General features: G+C 40.8%; 1 protein-coding gene across 3 annotated transcripts; it reads right to left on the bottom strand.

The window, feature by feature from the left end:
• Nucleotide 1: 1 nt before the first annotated feature.
• Nucleotides 2–11,519, bottom strand: Lap1 (leucine rich repeat containing protein 7 lap1). Of its 3 annotated transcripts, none has more exons than XM_071715294.1 (10): nt 10,950–11,519; nt 10,175–10,345; nt 9,944–10,079; nt 9,524–9,813; nt 8,292–9,003; nt 7,631–7,821; nt 5,770–6,244; nt 4,612–5,465; nt 3,936–4,022; nt 2–3,853 (listed from the first exon to the last, which is right to left on the bottom strand). In XM_071715294.1, the coding sequence occupies exons 2-10, from the start codon at nt 10,328–10,330 to the stop codon at nt 3,677–3,679; spliced, it is 3,078 nt and encodes a 1,025-aa protein (XP_071571395.1). In that variant the 5' UTR covers nt 10,331–10,345; nt 10,950–11,519; the 3' UTR covers nt 2–3,676. The 3 variants fall into 3 exon arrangements, with proteins under 3 accessions (XP_071571395.1, XP_071571396.1, XP_071571394.1); XM_071715295.1 differs by having other exon boundaries at nt 3,936–4,007; XM_071715293.1 differs by having other exon boundaries at nt 10,830–11,088.
• Nucleotides 11,520–12,583: the final 1,064 nt, after the last annotated feature.

Here is a 12,583-nt window from a genome sequence, read left to right as displayed (position 1 = left end):
CTTTGTACGTAAATATTAATTTATTGCTGCACAACCAACTAGGACTTCTCGTTAAAGGTCAGACATCTTCTACTAACATATTCAAAATGCAATAGTAATTGTATATCAGAAGACGACGTCCGGTAGAACGTGAGTATCTATTTGTACATCGATCACCGTTACAAACTATAAATTATTCATACATGACAACCATAATTAACGTACGCTAACGAAGTGGCTGTACCGTTTATAGAGACAAATCGTTCTCCGGATAAACGCGGACGTCGCGAAATGCAATGTTTAACGCGTCAATCATCGAATCATCGAAGAAAAAAAAAGAAACACTTTGGCACAAAAAAAGACGAGTTCGGTTCGCCTCGAAATTCGTTTGACACGATAAAAATCAAGAGAAAAAAAAAACACAAAACGCATCGCAAGTAAAATGGTACGACCACTTGATTGCTTTCTCACAACGTTTGTTTACATACACACAATTAGTCGCTTATTGTATATACACTCATGGGTATAACTCGGAGTTTCAGTCATGCGTTCAATCTTAAATTCGCAATTCACCCCGATCGATAACGATAGCGAGCGTCGCTTATGGCGTTTCCGTGCGGGACGGATTCGGCTTGCGCGCCCGTCCGACAATCGCAATTATTGCGAGATAATTAATACAAAAACCTTTGGAAAATTCTCTCATTAAAGATCAGATCCAAACGCAATTCCAAGTATAAATTCGTTATACTTGGGCCTCCCAATAAGTCCCGGGGTGACCGCCAAACCCGTCTTGGTCGGAAATGCCGTTAAACATGTAATAGGTATCCAAAAGGTAGTCAGTCTGTTTAGTTTAGAGTAGTAGAAAAGAGTACATATGTGTTCGTGGTCCATGAAAGTGGAAACTTCTCCGTCAGTTAACACGTTGAATTTTACCGTAAAATCTTATGATACGTAACACCGACGAAGAACGAAGATACAAATAGACAGACACTAACTTAATAACAACAATTAATTAACTAACACTCACCAGTCCCAGATCTTCGGCATCTTTTCTCTGTTGCTTAGATTGGCATTTTAAAAATTTCAATTGACGGGACCTTTTAGACTCGTAATAAAAATCGATAGGTTCATCCTGATTAATAATATTAAATGGCTTGACGTTAATCGCATTATCGTTAATTAGAGAAATCAATTTTGGCGATAAAATTACACTGGAAATTGATAAATAGAAGGGACCAATCGCATCATATTTATAAATAAAATCGAGATTCAGAAGATTCGTGGAAGAAATCTTTAACAGAGAAAAAATGCGGAACGCCTGGCACACAGTAAATAGTCCTGCATTCACACTGGTTTAGATTATAACAATGCGCTTAATATATATATATATATATATTAACGCAACATACATATATATATATATATATATACATATATATATATATATATATATGTATATATATAACCGAATAACGATTTCATTTGTGCTGCCACTTTTCAGTCCTACGTTCCTCTTATCCTCTCCACCGCGACTTTTCCTCTTATCACCTTTCTTCTATCGGCCTGGCATCGACAAAAGCCATGCCGATAGAAGAAAGGTGATAAGAGGAAAAGTCTTATCTCGCCCGTCGTTCGGCAATATCACGCTCGACTAACAATCGTCGCGGGAAACGGTTCCTAGGTACAGATTTGTTCCTTCAGCGAGATATGAACGGAAGAAACGCGAGTAATTGCCAAATTAGTCGCTAAATCAGTCGCGTTAGTTCCGAAAGGCGTTTCGTGGTCTCGACAGTCTAAGAACATTAATAATAAAAAATATCGAATAACAATACACGTATACATCCATTTGGTCCTCGAGCACTGGCGCGAGATGTGGAACTTTTATAAAATTTACATATACGTGTATTCGTGCACGTATAAAATAATAACGAATACATATATGTATATACATAACAGACACGCGATTCATAAAATTTATAAACGTTACGTTATAATGTCCAAACTATCTCTTAACAACCTTATTAATAAAATTTTATTGATTGAATTTTTATCACGTTTTATAATTGACGGATACATCGAATATTAATTAAAGAGTCAAACGATATACGAGATTTCCTTTTGTATGATCTTCAATGTAATAACCAAAGGATTGGACGTATCCTTCGTTAACGTCACGAAAGTACGCGCCAGTGTTTAAGGATTAATTAACGATCGAACAGCGATCTCTCGCGATATGGGATAAATCTGAAAAGAGCGTAAATGCGAGAGAGATATCCATAGATAATACACGCCGCAATTGTTGAACGTCCTTGGATTGACACTGATACGAGTATAAACATTATTATCAATATAAGTACGGCACATAGAAGAATATTTTCTTTTCTCTCCTACCAGACAAGAGTAACGAGGATCCCACAGAGCGAGGCGCAATTATTATCAATAACCCTGAAAATGCTCGATTATCTACAAACAGATATCATTTCGAATTGCCGTCTCGCAAAGACAATGAACTTTTCGTTCATAGTCGAACATTCGGCTGAACAATCCGAGGTTCCACTTGACTCACAACAGTTCGGAGCTATCCTCTTTATAGTATCCGTCGAATCATAGAATTTATAGCTTTGCCGTATGCAATAACAACTATAGATAGTCAACAACTGATAAAGATCGCTGTACACGATCGGATCACGTTACAAATGATTTGATTACAACAAAGAGCGCGATGACATTATATATATCTCACGATGAAAATACGTATGGGATGTTTCGTGTAATATTTCCGACAAAAATCACCTATGAATCCCTTGAAAAGTTCTAAGCCGACTTTTTCTTAATAAAAATTTAATCACCACTCTCACCTTCACAAATATTACACTTTAGTATCTTAAGAAATAAGGTATTTAATAATAAAAATTAAAATTTTAATGTTTCTTATATATAAAATGTATTTTTAAATATTTTCCAATTTCAAAACTAAAAATTTCTGTTACAATTCCCGATTCATTGAATAAGGTCCCCAAATTAAAAAAAAAAGAATAAAACATTTTTATCTATTCTTTAAAATTGGTGGCTTTTTAAAAATTATAATTAAAAAAAACCGTCTATATTTTAGCATTCTATGTTGGAAAAAAAACGACTCTAAATCGTAAATTCAAAAGCGAAGTTTTTGTCGTCAAAACATCTCGTGGAAATATCTGTAACGTACACTTCGACACGCGGGAACAATCGAGACACTTATTTACACCGCCGGGGACCTGTGGGAACCTCGTCTGGCCTGTCTACAGATAAATTTGTTTATATATAATATAATATATGTATATATTTATATATGCATAGTATATATATATATATATATCTTTTTCTCAATATGTTATGTATATGGATAATAAATAGTACTTTGTTTTCTGGCACATTGTCGGCACTCCCGTCGTGGGGAACGCATATAGATATAGATATAAATCGACTAATCTACCAACATTATCATCCACACACGCGGATGTCCGTGTGTGGATGACAATATTGGTAGATTAGTCGATGTGTCTCGGAATTAGAGAGCTTTCGAGAAAGACATTATTGTTCTAGTTGTAGTTACTAAAAGAATTAGAAAAGGTTTTCTTCCTCTTTGTTCCACCACGTATCTATGATGATAAGTTCCACATTGTATCTATAATGATAAGTCGCGACCAATAACTTACAATCATTGATGGCGACTTATCATCATAGATACAACAGTACCGGTGGCACGCAGAACGGCGACAGCGTTATTGTGATCCGACTTGGTAAAGTCGATGCCGTCCACCTCCAGAATCTTGTCTCCCGGCCGAAGAGTACCCTGAGCTGGCCCATCGGGGTTCACTTTCGTCACGATTATTCCCTGCAACAAAAGCCTCGTGAATATTCAGATATCTCTTAATGCGCGAATAAAATTCAATGTAAATTAACATGACTACACGTACGGTCTCTGCACCCGCTACCCCGCCAGCTATGCTGAAACCGAGACCTGGATTCTTCTTCACTTGAACGGGCAGCTGCGAAGAAATGTACTAGAATTAGAAAAATCAATATATACCTACAGCTATCATTATAATGATGTAAATTGCTTTTTCAACTACAGAAAATTCATAAAGTTATAGAAATTACTTCATTTTTTGCATGGATATATCTTGACAAAATTAATCTTTAATTTTCTTTAATCTTTCAACTTATATATAAAATAAGTTAAACTTTTACTTTTTTCTTTTTATTTCCTACATTTGTACCTTAGAGTTAAAAAGTCGTATCTTTAGTTTTTGTCAAAATGTAATTAATTTACTTTTTTTAATATACCAGGAGCTTAAATTGTATATAATAATAAAGGGTCTTATGTGTCCATTATTACTAGTTCCTAAGATACAATGTTTAGAAAAAGACGGATTAGAAATTTTCATAGAAATAATAAACTTTAAAACCTGTTTTCTCTAAATTTATAATAATGGAGAATATACAATTCTTTACTTCTAAAGTACAGATATATTTTTATAAAGTTTCCTTGCAGTATGTTATTCAAAAATTGTGTGTGTTTATATAAAAATAACATCTCACATAAAACATATATTCCATTTTCCAAATTCCTTCATAAATCAGAATACCTACCACGTTCACGTTTTTGTGAGGGCCGAACATCCACTTGAACTTCGGCTTCCTCTCCGAGTTTGGTGTCTCGTTCGACGTAGGACTCGTGTGTTCCTTGAAACTTTCGGCGTCAAAGTTCGTGTCGTCCTGAGATTTGCCGTTCGTACTGTGGTTCGATATGTCTTGGCTCGAGCTGCTTTCGTTCTTAGTGACAGCGGTAGTGGGTGAAGCGACGTTCGACGCGTCGATGATGCTCCTGCTCTTTTGAACGGGAGTGACGGCATTCGCCCGAGCGACGTTCGTCGTCGTCTCGTTCGTCGGAGCGCTGGTATTATCGCACGAACTGTTGCTCGAGGCGTTTCCGTTCGTCAGCTTCCTCGATCGATCGAGCGGTTTCACCGGCGCTGATAACGGACTGCGATACTTCTTCCCCGTAACCGGCGACGTGGGTATGCCAGAATACGCGCTCAACGTTCTGCTCGGGTCGTATTCCTCCCTTGATGGACTCCTGCTCGAGCTCGCGTCGTTACCCGAGCTCTCCACGTGTTTCGCCTTGAGAACGGGAATTTTGCTCGGCTTAAGAGCGCGATCGTTCTGTTCGGGATCGGCGCCGGAATTCAAGGTTGGCGTGCAACTTTGGTCCGCGCTGGTCTGATCAAGAGAACTCGTTCGTCCGTTATCCATCGGCTTGTCGTACGAATTGGTGAGATTTGCCCGATCACCTGACGACACGGACGCGCATTCCTCAGCTTTCGCCGATTCCGCGTTCGTATCAAAGTTTTTCTGTTTCGTTACATCCGGTAACGATCCGGCTGAATTTAAGGGCGAGTTGAAAGGTAACGAAGGTGATACCAGATGCGCATCCGTTTCGATCGCTAAAAAGAGACGAAGATTCACGTTAGATTTTAATTTTTTCCTGTTTAAACGTTAGCTGTCTACAAATGATAGAAATACGTGATAAAGAAAATATGTGCACAAAAAATAAATACTGCAAAACCTTTCTATCGTAATATTATTCACGTAAAATCATCCCGTATACTATTCTGTACTATACAGATGATCCACACGTAATCTTAACGTTATCGTCTTTTTCACCCATACGATTTTGTGGATAAAATTTCTTTACAGAGAATCGTACGATTTTTAACTTATTGGTTTTAGTGAACGATGATAACGTACGATTATTAAACTGCTGGAAAAAGGCGGCCTTTTTGGAGAACGCCGCTGCAATGTGATACGGTGGCGGAGCCGGCGGTACGTCGCACGATTTCGGCGCGACGGCTACTCGCGTTGGCTCGCCGTACTTGCCGTCTGTCGCGTCGACGGACATCGTCGTCCTATAGGGTTCGATAAACTTCTCGGATTCCACGATCTTCGCCGTGTTCGCTTTGGAATACTCGTCCGGCTTCCACGTGGAGTTGACATAATCAGCCACCGTTGGCGCTTTCGCGATGTAATCGGATGTGGGATTGCGGATATACTTGGCCTCCCGGATGTCCGGGCTCTTCTCCTTCGCCAGCACGGTCTTGTTCGCCTCGTCGGATGATTCCTCGGACATCGAGTGCTCCGCCGCTCCAGGATCAGCCAATCTGTTGCTCTTGCTGTAGTTCTTCGTCGTGTGACGATCGACAGAGGTTGTAGACAAAGGTGTGCTCTGTCGAAAAAAAAATAATAATAATATGCATTGGTAACAATAAGATCAAACCTGCGATTCTCTTATTTGTACCTTATTTATTAGAAGTTTACTTAATAATTATTTTTATTTTTCAACATAATTTCCCTTTACACGAATGCACTCGAACCATCTACGCTGCAAGGTTATTATTCCTGTATAAAACTCCGATTTGTCAAGTAATGCAAAATATCCGTCAACTGTCTCTTTCACTTCTTCATCCGATGAAAATGTTTTCCCAGCAAGGAAATTCTTCAACAATGGGAATAAATAGAAGTATGATGGAGCTAAGTCAGGTGAATAAGGAGGATATTCCAACAAACCGTACTCTAATTCCTGGATTTTATTCATTGAAACAGCACTTGTATAGGGGAGTGCATCGTCTTGATATAAAACCACTTTCTTGTTCGCCATACCTGGTCTTTTCTCAAGAACATTTTTGTCTAATCGATCTAAAAGGTCAGTATAGTACTCTTCAGTTATAGTTCTATTCTTTGGAAGGTAATCTATCAATAAAATTCCTTCAGCGTCCCAGAAAATCGTTATCATTACCCTTTCAATCAATGGAACTATCTTAGCCTTTTTTGATGACGGAAAATCGCTATGTGTCCACTGTCTCAATTGCTGTTTTGTTTTTGGCGAATAGTGGTAAACCCAGGTTCCGGTAGTTACAAATCGGAGTAAAAACTCGGACGTTCTCTTCTGAAAATGCTCCAAACATTTTAGGGAAATCGTAATCCGCGTGTCTCTTTGATCATTCGTTAGCAAACATGGCACCCATCTTGCATAGAGCTTTTTCATAGACAATTCTTCAGCTAAAATATGAAATGCAAACTCGACTGAGATGCCCACAGCCTCAGCAATTTCGGACAGTTTTAGTCGGGGATCCGTCAAAATAATATTTATAACTTTTTCAATTGATTCTGGGGTTATCAATGTTGTCATATTTTTTGAACATTCACCGCGAGGTTTATTCTTTTAATTCAGATTTTTTTCTGACATGCTCTGATGGCCGAACCACCTTAAATATTTATATTTGATAAAAACGGCGAAGTCTTGTTATTTTACCAAGCGCTCCCACAACGTATAAGTGCCATCTGTTTATAACTTTATTGCGATTTTCAAGTGGCTTTTGTAAAAAATTTGATGTAAAATTTAATACTGTGTGTATACATATGTGTATATACATATAATTGAAAAAAATGTATATACATAACGACATAAAGTTCAAAACTTCAATATTTACCTAAGAAAATATATAATCACCATATCGTACGATAAATATTGTATATCATAAATTCGTTTATGGCTAAACAATTTTATTGTTTGGCAAAAAGAGTATCGCGCAAACGAGCGACGAATACTTACTCTTTGATCGTGAATGGACTGATGATGCAGATTACGAGCGTGTCTAGCGAGATTGCGTAGCTCCTTGGGATAGGGGGTCGGTGCTCGATGAAGTTGCCTGGGGACTTCGGAATCTACCTCAGCAGCGAAACATATCCTCTTACCGTTTCCGATGATCGAACTCGAAATCGGTCCTGCGGTCTGCGCCATTTCTACAATTGAAATTATAAATATCACTACGCGAAGATACGGTGAACATAAAAAGGGTTATATTAATAAAATGCTGGCGCGAACGTGTGCGATGTTTTTCAACGAAGGCACTATTCGATACCATTTTCTTCATATCTTACCATTTCATTCCTCATCTTCCTGTCCCTCTTCTACTAGCAGCGTAAATAAATATCGCATTTTATTGTTAGTTAATAAGCCAGATAAAGCGTTTTTTTTGTAATAGTGTAACTGAGGTAAGCAAGAAGCCGATTCTTTATTAGTTCAGATATATGTATATAGATATAAATTAAATAAAGCTATGTTACAGAAAGAGATGCAATTATCTTTCTATAAGTTATTGGAAGATTTTCAAGCAATTTCTGATGCACGAGATTAGTGAAGAGACATTAGAGCCATGAATGAAATTAAACGAAACTTTATGCCAAAAACGGTGGAAATAATGGATACTCACGCTCCAAATCCTGCCGCGGTTTCTGTGGCAGCATAAAGCAGCTCAACACCATCATGTCCTCCTCGCAATTGAACTCCTGCTGCAACGGCACTAACGGCTGGCTCTGATTGTCACTCAACCACAACGCCTTCAAGTTACTGAGATTCAACATGGAGACTGGAAGAAACTTGATGCAGTTGTTGACGAGATTGAGCACCCGCAGCGAGGACAGGTGGCCCAGCTCGGGCGGCACGCGCGTCAGATTGTTCGATCGCAATGAGAGCAGGGACAACGACGTGCAGCTGCCAATCTCGGCGGGTAGCGCGCGCAGATAATTATTGTCCGCGTTGAGACAGTGCAGCTTGCGTAGCAAGCCGATCGAAGACGGCAAATACTCGATAAAGTTCTTAGTGATTATAAGCTCCTCTAAGTTCGACATCTGGCCGATGTCGTTCGGCAGTGCGTTCAGTTGATTGTCGTCAATCTTGAGGGTGACGATCGAGCGCAGGTAGCACAGCGTGTCGGGCAGCTCGTACATCTCGTTCGAGGAGAGATTCATGATCCCGATGTCGCGCCAGCCGCGTATCTCTATCGGCAGCGCGTGTATCGCATTCATCGTGCAGTCGAAGTGGTTCAAGCAGTAGAGCTGCTCGACATTCGCCGGGACACGCCTGATATCGTTCCCGTCAATCCACAACTCCGTGAGATTGATGAGATCTCCTACAACTTCAGGCTGAAAACAATAATACATATGTAACTTCCGTATAACATTCTACTAACACATACTAAAATTGAAATTAAAAGTCAGTGTAAAAATTGAATAGATTACTGGACACAATTGTCATGAATTTTCTTTCTAATTTTACTACCACTAAACGACAGAGAAGAGATATATTTGAATATTTTTATTGTTTCTAAAGATATGTATAAATAACTATATTTTAAACAATATTTTATATAAAGATGTCTTATTTCTTACATACAAATAGTATATAACCAAACCAAGCATCAGAAAAGAAAATTAATGTCAGAATCATATTCTTGAATTCACTCAAAACTGACTTTATTTTAATAGAATGTTAATATCAAACTTATAAAAATTTACAGTATGGAAAGTCATAAAGTTGCCACAAATGTCTTTTCCAGGATGTCCAGCGATTTTGTGACGTTATACGTTATGCAAATGACACGCATGTGAAAAATGAGTAGGTTTAAAAGCAACAACAATTTCACAGGGGAAGTCGCGCTCTTACCAGCTCCGTGAAGTCATTGTTGCCGATATCGAGCCTCTGCAAGTTCACTAAACGGCTCATGCTCTTAGGCAACGTCATCATGTTGTTCTCCCGCAGCTCGAGCGTCCTCAAGGCTGACAGTCGCCCAAAGTTAGCCGGCAGGTATTCAATGTACGCGTCGTTTATGTACAGCTCGCGCAAACCGACGATATGCGTTATTGCATCTGGAAAACGCTCGAAGGGATTGACACTGATATCTATCGAGCGGAGACTCTTGCACTCCTTTATGCTGTCTGGTAAATCCTTTATACCTGCGATAAAAGGATATGCAGTTAAATATAAATATTGTTAGATCCGAAAAAACTGTGTATTCCAAGATGGCAGCTTTTGGAATCCATCTTACATGTGACAATAAAGTTCAAGATGTACTTAATTACTTACTGTTCTTGCTGAGGTCTAAGTATTCCAGGTTGATCAACGACGCTATGGCAGGTGGTAACGTAGTAACTTCATTATCACTGAGCGACAGTACTCGCAATTCGTGGCACTGAAATAGCGGCCTGGGAAGATCTCTTATCTGCGAAAGAACGAAAAGAAACGTTAGGTGTCGTCATAATTGCACAATATAATTATTGAGGAGACTCGCCCTGAGATGATGACCGAGGCACTCACTCTATTGGCGTCGAGATACAACTTTTCCAACGTTCTTTCGTAAATGAACACATCGGGTGGTACATCGTAGAGGTTACAGTGATTCAGCTGTAGCTCGCTGATGTCTTCTTCCTGGGTTCTCAGACACGCGGCGCACTGCCACCAAGAGCTACCCATTTCACGTGTGTACAACTAGGAACAGCACCATCATATTACGTTAATTACAATTCGAATAATATACATTTTCAATTTTTAATATAGGTTTGTTTACGTCGCATACTCCAATAAACACCAAGAGCACTTGGATCATGGATAAAAGGTGGCGATTGGAGCAGATGAGTTTTTGGAGTGCGTTGGAGTGATTAGGAGCATGGTGGGGCATGCGACGCGAACAAACCTTATATTATATACCTGAATCATATATAAGATTCTCAACACGACAGAATTCGAGAATTCTGTAATATTACTTTTGAAAAAAATGTAACATCCACATAAATCTCTTTTTATCTCAAAAATCAACTTATATCAAATAAATATTCTTTGTTTATTTTTCTGCAAGCATTAAATACATCTCCAAGTTCTTCAGAGTTCATACTTTTCAATCTCACAATCTCCATCATTATTTGTAATAAATTACAATTAAAAATTAATTACGAATCATATCTTATTTACACACATTTAATTCGAACTTAAGCAAAACAAATTGTTCCACACTTGCGCGAATTCTATCGCCTCACTTTCCCGAACGAAACACGCTTTTGTCCCGCCGTGGGAGCATCAGGAAGTGCACCGTTACCTCAGCGGTGGTCTCAGGAACGATCCGGCCGCGATCCACCGTGGGACAGATCCCACCGTTCGCGAAAACGCCGCCGACGACGACGGCGATGAGCCGCGGGGGCGCCGAGCCGCCGCCGCGATTCCCGGTCGCCGTTCGCCGTATCACCGCGTCGCGCCGCCGCGGCGCCGCGGGCTGCGGCCGTTGATCGTCGTGTCGCCCGCGGGAATCGGCATCGCCGGCGCAAACGGTGACCTGGCCCGACCTGATGGGCCCGCTGCGCACTCGACTGCTGCGAACGAGAGACGCCGGCGCGAGAAACGTCAAGAGATGACCCGTCGGCGTTTCGCCGCCGCCGCCGCCGTCGATCTCGACCTCGACCTCGTCCTCGTCCTCGTCACCGCCGCCGTCGTCCTCGTCAACGTCGCCGATCTTCTCAAGCGCATATCTCACTCCCTCCTCATTGTACGACGTACGGCGCCGGGCACGCCGATCGCGGAGATCCGTGTCTTCCGATTCGTCGCACCTCACCCGCGCGCTGATACCCGAGTCGGCCGAGTCTCCGAAACTGCCGCGGATCGCGGTCCGGGCTGTCTACGTTCGGAGCCGCGTGAAATAACACTCCAATACCGAGGCCGACTTCGCCGACTGCGAACTGATTGAACAAGTGAACACTGTGAAGTGTGGTGGAGTGTGGTTATTTACACTTTAAACCATGGTCACTGTGAACTGCGATTGCGAAAGGAAGCCGTAAGAAATTGACCAATCACAATGGAATGTCAGGAGAATATTCGATTGTGATTGGTCAATTTCTTACGGCTTAGGGCCAATTTCACCAACCACGGTTAGCTTAACCGACGGTTAAAGTTAGCAGGAATGACCAATAAAAAGCAGGGTGGATTCCTTTAACCGTGGTTGGTGAAATTGACTCTTAAGCCGTAATCACACTACGGGTTGCGGGCTCGGTTGCGGTTGAGTGTTGGAAACTAACCAATCAGAACGAAGCAGTTCGTCAACTGCTTCGTTCTGATTGGTTAGTTTCCAACACTCAACCGTAAAGCCTTGTGTACACGATACTAGAAATCGGTCCGAGTTTCAGTTTAAAGCCTTGTGTACACGATACTAGAAATCGGTCCGAGTTTCGGTTTAAGCCAATCAACTTGCAGCTCTTACAGAAAAGCAGCAGTTTCATTGGCTTAAACCGAAACTCGGACCGATTTCTAGTATCGTGTACGCAAGGCTTAAGGTTTGTTCGCGTCGCATACTCCAATAAACACCAAGAGCACTTGGATCACGGATAAAAGGTGGCGATTGGAGCTTGGAGCAGACGAGTTTTTGGAGTGCGTTGGAGTGATTAGGAGCATGGTGGGGCATGCGACGCGAACAAACCTATACTGTGATCCGACTATGAATACCGGCCCGTGTGCCGCTGGCTTTACTATTAAAACCAACCAATCAACCCCGAGTGTTGATAAGACGAATAGAAGACTCAACAGTTGTGTCTGCTGAACGCGCCCATAGACTGAGTTTCCACTGAGTGCGTCACGTCGCGACCAATCAAAACATCCTATTTTATTACTTCATTTGTGACGGAATCACATAACATTTTCGACTGGACCGGGTTTCAACCCAACCTGGGTCTGTCACATTCAATA

Source organism: Temnothorax nylanderi, unplaced genomic scaffold (assembly GCF_030848795.1).
Source record: "Temnothorax nylanderi isolate EJ_2023f unplaced genomic scaffold, tnyl_v1.0 TNYL_tig0158_pilon, whole genome shotgun sequence".
Taxonomy (NCBI): domain Eukaryota; kingdom Metazoa; phylum Arthropoda; class Insecta; order Hymenoptera; family Formicidae; genus Temnothorax; species Temnothorax nylanderi.
The sequence above is the reverse complement of the archived record's forward strand: the minus strand, read 5'-3'. Positions and strand labels throughout refer to the sequence as shown.

Excerpts from the sequence above, each read along its gene's own strand:
- Lap1 (XM_071715294.1), bottom strand. The coding sequence starts at position 10,330 with ATGGGTAGCTCTTGGTGGCAGTGCGCCGCGTGTCTGAGAACCCAGGAA. Across the intron at positions 10,080-10,174 it reads TGTATCTCGACGCCAATAGA|ATAAGAGATCTTCCCAGGCC; the intron begins GTGAGTGCCTCG and ends GTTCTTTCGCAG. Across the intron at positions 6,245-7,630 it reads AGTCCATTCACGATCAAAGA|AGCACACCTTTGTCTACAAC; the intron begins GTAAGTATTCGT and ends TTTTTTCGACAG.